General features: G+C 47.0%; 1 protein-coding gene across 1 annotated transcript; it reads left to right on the forward strand.

The window, feature by feature from the left end:
• Positions 1 to 380: 380 nt before the first annotated feature.
• LOC112071662 (zinc finger protein 436-like) lies at positions 381 to 1,208 on the forward strand (the record flags this gene model as incomplete). The annotated part of the gene is made up of 1 exon (XM_024139091.1): positions 381 to 1,208. A coding segment is annotated over one exon (828 nt), but the record flags the coding sequence as incomplete, so codon positions are not given.
• Between the last annotated feature and the right edge of the window lie 6,961 nt (positions 1,209 to 8,169).

The following is an 8,169-nucleotide window of genomic DNA, read 5'->3' on the forward strand; positions in this document are numbered from 1 at the left end:
CCGTTGTCTGGATCAACTCTGGTGACCTCCGTTGTCTGGATCAACTCTGGGTACCTCCGTTGTCTGGATCAACTCTGGTGACCTCCGTTGTCTGGATCAACTCTGGTGACCTCCGTTGTCTGGATCAACTCTGGTGACCTCCGTTGTCTGGATCAACTCTGGTGACCTCTGGATCACTGCTGAAGGTTTCAACAACTGTAATAACTTTATTGTAAGACTTAGACATAATATATAATAATATAGATAATATAAATATAGTCATTACTACTGTGAAAAATGAAGACAAAATATGACTATTGTTCTTCACTTGACCATCTTATTGTTAGAAGACAATTGTCAAAATAAAGTCACTACATTGACTGTCTTACTTTGTTGTTCACACAGGAGAGAGACGTGACTGTCCCGGATCATCTGGGGAGGCTCAACGACATCATGATGCTGACAAGGCAGAGAAGAGTCTCTCCAGAGCAGAACACCTCAAGAAACCCCAGCGGAGGCCCACAGGGAAGAAACCTCACCGCTGCTCTGACTGTGGGAAGAGTTTCACCTCTTCAACAGAACTTAAAATACACCACAGAATCCATACAGGAGAGAAACCTTATAGCTGCACTGACTGTTTGAAGAGATTTTCTCAACTAGGGAACCTGACAAAACACCAGTTGACACACACAGGAGAGAAGCCTTACCACTGCTCTGKCTGTGAGAGGATCTTTTCAACATCACAGCGTTTAAAGCTGCACCAGCGAACGCACACTGGAGAGAAGCCTTACCACTGCTCAGACTGTGGGAAAAGCTTAACCTCCTCAAGTGAACTTATTATACACCAGAGAACACATACAGGAGAGAGGCCTTATGGCTGTGATCAATGCGGGAAACGATTCACTCAGTCATCAAACCTGACTGTACACAAGAGAATACACACTGGAGAGAAACCTTATCGCTGCTCCAACTGTGGAATGAGCTTTACTACCTCAAGCTATCTGATAACACACCAGAGAACACACACAGGAGAGAAGCCTTATAGCTGTGATCAATGTGGGAAGAGTTTTACTCAGCCAAGTCACCTGATTGTACACCAGAGAATACACACAGGAGAGAAACCTTACCACTGCTCTGACTGTGGGAAGGGTTTTGTTAGATCATCACATTTAAAATCTCACCAGAGAACACACACCCACCCTGACCACACCCTACCCAAACCACCCTGACCACTCCACCCTGACCAACCACCCTGACCATCCCCTGACCAACCACCATGACCAACCACCCTGACCAACCACCTGACCATCCACCCTGACCACACCTGACCAACCACCTGACCTCCCCTGACCAACACCCTGACCATCCACCCTTGACCAACCACCCTGACACCACCCTGACCAACCACCCTGACAACACCCTGCCACCACCCTGACCATCCACCTGACCACCACCCTGACCACACCTGACCATCCACCCTGACCGAACCACCCTTGACAACCACCCTACCACCACCCTGACAACCCACCCTGACCATCACACCCTGGACCAAACCACCCTGACCAACCACCCTACCCAAACCACCCTCGACCAACCCCCTGACCATCACCCTGACCAACCACCCTGACCCACACCAACACTGACCAACCACCCTGACACCCCCTGACCATCCACCCTGACGCACCACCTGACACAACAACCCTTACCCAACCACCCTGACCATCCAGCCCTAATATCCACCCTGACCAACCACCCTGCTCCAATCCACCCTGACCACCACCTGACCTATCCACCCTGACCATCCCCTACCCAACCACCCTGACCATCCACCTGAACAACACCCTGACCAACCACCCTGACCAACCACCCTGACCACCACCCTGACCGACCCCTGACCATTCCCCCTGCCATCCACCCTGACCCATCACCCTGCCAACCACCCAAACACGACCAACCACCTCTGACCAACACCCTGACCAACCACCCCTGACAACCCCTGACCAACCACCCTTGACAACCACCCTGACCAACCACCCTGACCACCACCCTGCACCAAACCACCCTGACCATCCACCCTGACCAACCACCCTGACCAACCACCCTTACCCAACCACCTGCACCAATCACCCTACATATCCACCTGGACAACCACCCTGGACAACACCCTGACCAACCACCCTACCCAACCACCCTGACCAACCACCACTGACCACCCACCCCACCCCCCATGACCATCCACCCTGACCAACCACCCTGCCAAACCACCCTGGACCAACCACCCACTACCCAACCACCCTGGACCAAACCACCCTCTTCGTTTTTTTGCTGAAAGGAACAGTGATAAATGCTTCAACTATCATTGGTAATATCCCAGGAACATCACACATTCAAATGGTGTTTTTTTCAAATGTTTGTAGTAAAAATATATCATAATTAGCGTTTCCAATGATAGCCATAACCGTTTAGAGCCAATGCCTTACTTTATAATTGGCCAACAACGATTCACTTCGGTCCCCCGTGTGGTTCTGGATTTTGGCCTCCACCGTCTTGTGATCATTTTTGACCCCACGGGGTGAAGGATGCTTGCGTGGAGCCCCAGATCGAGCGAGATTATCATGGTCTTGTATGTCTTTCCATTTCCTAATAATTGCTCCACAGTTGATTTCTTCAAATAAAGCTGCTTACCTATTGCAGATTCAGTTCTTCCCAGGCCTGGTGCAGGTCTTACAATTTTGTTTCTGGTGTCCTTGACAGCTCTTTGGTCTTGGCCATAGTGGCAGTTTGGAGTGTGATGTTTGGGTTGTGGACAGGTGTCTTTTATGAACTGATACAAGTTCAAACAGGTGCATTAATACAGGGAACGCAGTGGAGGACAGAGGAGCCTCATTACGAGAAGTTACAGGTCTGGTGACGAGCCAAAAATCGTGCTTGTTTGTAGGTGGACCAAATACTATTTCCAGCCATGATTTGCAAATACAATTCATTAAAAATCCGTACAATGGATTTTTCTGGATTTATTTGTTCTTCTTTTTTTTGTCTGTTATAGTTGAAGTGTACTATGATGAAAAAATTAACAAGGCTTTCATCTTTTTAGTGCAGAGAACAGTGCACACATTGGTGGCTAGAACTAAATACTTATGTGCCCCACTGGGTACAACTTACACTAATCTAGTTACGAAGACACAGACTGTAATGTTTACATAACAACTTTTGAAATTCTATCAAATTTAACATAGAAGGCCCTAGAAGCCTATGGGTTTGCTAGATCTGCGATCCAGGGTCTGCTAGTTCCACAACTCTACACGGAGTGACACGCTGTGTAATGCTGGATCTGATCCAGGTCTGCTGTCCCACCAACTCTACCACGAGTAACACGGTGTGTAATAGCTGGATCCGATCCAGGGTCTGCTAGTTCCACCAACTCTACCACGGAGTAACACGGTGATGTAATGCTGGATCTGATCCAGGGTCTAGCTAGTTCCACCAACTTACCACGCGAGTAACACGGTGTGTAAATGCTGGATTCTGATCCAGTGGTTGCTAGATTCACCAACGGCTCCACGGAGGAAACACGGTGTGTATGCTGGATCCGTCAGGGGTTGCTATTCAGCCAACTCTACCACGGAAGTACCACGGTGTGTAATGCTGGATGCCGATCCAGGGCTGTAGATTCCACACTCTACCACGGAGTAACACAGGTGTGTAATTGCTGGATCTGATCCAGCGGTCTGTAGATTCCACCAACTCTACCACGGAGTAACACACCGGTGTGTAATGTGGGATCTGATCCCAGTGTCTGCTAGTTCCACCAACTCTAACCACGGAGTAACACGGGTGTAATGCTGGGGATCTGATCCAGGGTCTGCTAGTTTCCACCAACTCTACCACGGAGGTAACACGTGTGTAATGCTGGATCTGATCCGGTCTGCTATTCACCAACTCTACCACGGAGGTTAACACGGTTGTGGTAATGCTGGATCTGATCCAGGGTACTGCTAAGTTCCACCAACTCTACCCACGGGAGTACACGGTGTGTAATGCTGGATTCTGATCCGGGTCTGACTATGGTGCCACGCAACTCTACCAACGGAGTAAACACGGTGTGTTAATGCTGGATCTGATCCAGGTCTGCTTGTTCCACCAACTCTACCACGGAGTTAACACGGTGTGTAAGCTGGGTCTGATCCAGGGTCTGCTAGTTCCACCAACTCTACCACGAGTAACAGGTGTGTAATGCTGGATCTTGATCCAGCGGTCTGCTTATCCCACCAAACTTACCACAGCAGTAACACGGTGTGTATGCTGGATCTGATCCAGGGTCTGCTAGTTCACCAACTCTACACGGATACACGGGGTGGTAATGCTGGCAATTGATCCAGGGTTCTGCTAGTTCTCCACAAACTCTACCCGGGAGTAACACGGTGTGTACAATGCTGGATCTGAATACACAGGGTCTGACTAGTTACAACTCTCCACGGAGTAACACGGTGTGTAATGTGGGATCTGATCCAGGGCTCTGCTAGTTCCACCAACTCTCCACGGAGTAACACGGTGTGTAAGCTGGGATCTGATCCAGGGTCTGCTAGTTCCACAACTTACACGGAGAACACGGTTGTGTAATGTGGGTGGAATCTGATCCAGGGTCTGCTATTGCCACAACTCTACCACGGAGTAACACGTGTGTAATGCTGGAATCTGATCCAGGGTCTGCTAGTTTCCACCAACTCTTACACGACGGATAACACGGTGTGTATGCTGGATTTCTGATCCGGGTCTGCTACGTTCCACCACATCTCCACTGGAGTCACAACACGGTGTGTAATGCGGATCGTGATCCAGGGTCTGTAGTTCCACCAACTTCTACCACGAGCAGTAACACGGTTGTTAATGCTGGATCTGATCCCGGGTCCTGCCTACGTTCCACAACTTACCACCGAGTCAAAACACCGGTGTCGTAACTCCGGGCTCTGATCACAGCGGGTCTGCTCGTCTCCCACCCCACTCTACCCGAGTAACACGGTGTGTTACTGCTGGGTGGATCTGATCCAGGGTCTGCTAGTTCCACCAAACGACTTACCACGAGTAACACGGTGTGTAATGCTGGGTTGGATCTGATCAGGGTCTGCTATTCCAACCACTCTACCACGGAAGTAACCGGTGTGTAATTGCTGATCTAGAGCCAGGGTCTGCTAGTTCCACCAACTCTCACCCACGGAGTAACACGGTGTGTAATGGCTGATCTGATCCAGGGTCTGTAGTTCCACCAACGCTACCACGAGTACACACGGTGTGAAATGCTGCGATCTTGATCCAGGTCTGCTAGCTTTCACCAACTCACCCAAACTCTGTTTCTCATTTCCCCTCCCCCATATCGTCCTCAAATCTAACCTCTTCCTAGTTTCATCCCTCCCCACATTCCATCTAAGTCCGTCAATCTACCTATTCTGTTTTCTCCCTCCCCCACTTTACCATCTAGTCCTCATCTAATCTCTGAAACCCCACTCTTAAGGAACACTAGGATAGGATAAAAGTAATCCTCCTAACCCCCCTCCCCCTTAAAAGAGTTCAGATGCACTATTGATAAAGTGGATTGTTCCACTGTATATCATAGGTGATGTGCACCAATTCTGTAAGGCGCTCGGGATACAGACGTCTGCGCTAAATGACTTAAATGTAAAATGTAAAACTGTAAATTTACCATAGTCCCTCAAATCTAACCTCTTCCTGTTTCTCCCTCCCCCATTTACCATCTAGTCCTCAATCTAACCTCTTCTTTTCTCATCTCCCCCATTTACCATCTAGTCCCAAATCTTCAATCCTCTTCCCTGTTTCTCCCCTCCCCCATTTAGCCATCTAGTCCTCATCTAACCTCTTCCTGTTTCTCATCTCCCCATTTACCATCTAGTCCTCAATCTAACTCTTCCTGTTTCTCCCCTCCCCCATTTGCCATTCTAGTCCTCAATCTAACCTTCTCCTGTTTCTCCCTCCCCATTACCATATAGTCCTCAATCTAACCTTCCTGTTTTCTCCCCTCCCCCATTTACCACTCTAATCCTTCAATCTAACCTCTTCCTGTTTCTCTCCCTCCCCATTTACCACATAGTCCTCAACTCTAACCTCTTCCCGTTTCTCTCCCCTCACCCCATAATGAACCTCGCTTGTCCATTTATCATTAGCAGATGCTCTTTCCAGAGCAAATACTCACAGCGAGAGATCCACCCTCTCTGAACGTGGAAAAGAGGGTTTTACCAGTCAACAGAGACAGAAAAGGTAATCAATGAGACCTGTTAAAAACACATATATATATATCCCCCCAACAAGACGTGAGGTCGATTCACAAAAAATAATCATACTCTATAAAATCATCAGTTTATGACGAAAAACAAAATAAGCATTGATAAAAACATTCAACATTATTCAGTTGAAATCATGAAATAAGATACCAAGCTTACGTGGCTTGATGTCACGGTATCCAGGGTTTAATACATAAAATTTACTGTACTACTGTGAATACCATTCATTCCTTGAGGACACACGGTATCCAGGGTTTAATACATAAACATTTGTCCTCAGTCTCATGTTACAGTGGAAAGTATCCAACCCCTTTGGCATATTTTCGCTATTTTGGTTGCCTTTACCTGAATTAAAAACATTTTTGGGGGGGTTCTGTCATACATTGATTTACACAACATGCCTACAACTTTGAGATGAAAATATTTTTAATGAAACAAAAATAAGACAGAAAAAACGAAGAGCGTGCAATAATATTCATCACAAGAAAAGTAAATACTTTGTAGAGCCACATTTTGCAGAAATTACAGCTGCCAAGTCTCGGGGGATATGTCTCTATAAGCTTTTGCCAACATCTAGCCACTGGATTTATTGCCCCATTCTTCAAGGGCACAACTGACTCCGTTCAGCTATCTTCAAGTTAGATAGGGTTCCGCTGGTGGCTAACAGATCAGCAAGTCCTATTTAAGTCAGGTACCTTACAACATTATTCTCAGATTGGATTGAGGTCTGGGACTTTGACTAAGGCCATTCAAAGACAATTTAAATGATTCCCTTAAACCAACATCAACGGTTGCTTCTAGGCAGTATTGCCTTAGGGTCAGCATGTCGCTGCTGAAGGTGAACCTCCGGTCCCAGTCTCAAATCTTGGAAGACTGAAACAGGATTTCCTCAAGAAATTCTTCCCTGTCATTTAGCGCCATCCCATCTTTCTTTTCAATTGTGACCGTTTCCCAGTCCCTGCCGATGCAAACACATCCCCACAGGCTGATGCTGCCACCACCATGTTTCACTGTGGGGATGGTCTTCTCGGGGTGATGAGAGGTGTTGGGTTTGCGCCGAGACATAGCTTTCCTTTGATGGCCTTAAAGCTAATTTTAATCTCATCTGACCAGAGTACCTTCTTCCATATGTTTGGGGATTCTCCCACATCTTTTGTGAACACCAAAATTTTTTTCTTATTTTTTTCTTTGTTATGTTAAAATAAATGTGAAAATATATAAGTATTAAGGTGTATATATAGAATAAACGTGTTTTATTAATAACATTAATAAATCAATTTCAAGCTTCCTAAATATGTTTTTACCAAGATGGGGCCCGATGGCTCTGTGTTCTACTACCAGGTCTGGTGTTGGAGATCATTCTACACTCTGTGTTCTACTACCCAGGTCTGGTGTTGGAGATCATTCTACACTCTGTGTTCTACTACCCAGGTCTGTGTTGGAGGTCATTCCACACTCTGTGTTCTACTACCCAGGTCTGGTGGAGAGATTCCACACTCTGTTTTCTTACTTACCAGGGTCTGGTGTTGAGATCCGTTCACACTCTGTGGTCTCCTGAGTGTATTTTCTGATGTTTAATCAGAGAACTTGAATGAGAGTATCTCTTGTCACACTGATCACAGCTATAAGGCTTTTCTCCAGTGTGTGTTCTGCTGGTGTACTGCCAGGTTGCTTGAGGTAGAACAACTCGTCCCACAGTCAGAGCAGTGGTAAGGTTTCTCTCCAGTGTGGGTTCTCTTGTGTGATATCAGGTTACTTGAGGTAGTACATCTCTATCCACAGTCTGAGCAGTGGTAAGGCTTTTCACCAGTGTGGGTTCTCTGATGTACTATTAGTATGTCAATTAAAGCAAAAACTCTTCCCACATTCAGCGCAGTGGTGAGGTTTCTTCCGGTGT

Source organism: Salvelinus sp. IW2-2015, unplaced genomic scaffold, assembly GCF_002910315.2.
Source record: "Salvelinus sp. IW2-2015 unplaced genomic scaffold, ASM291031v2 Un_scaffold1677, whole genome shotgun sequence".
Classification (NCBI taxonomy): Eukaryota; Metazoa; Chordata; class Actinopteri; order Salmoniformes; family Salmonidae; genus Salvelinus; species Salvelinus sp. IW2-2015.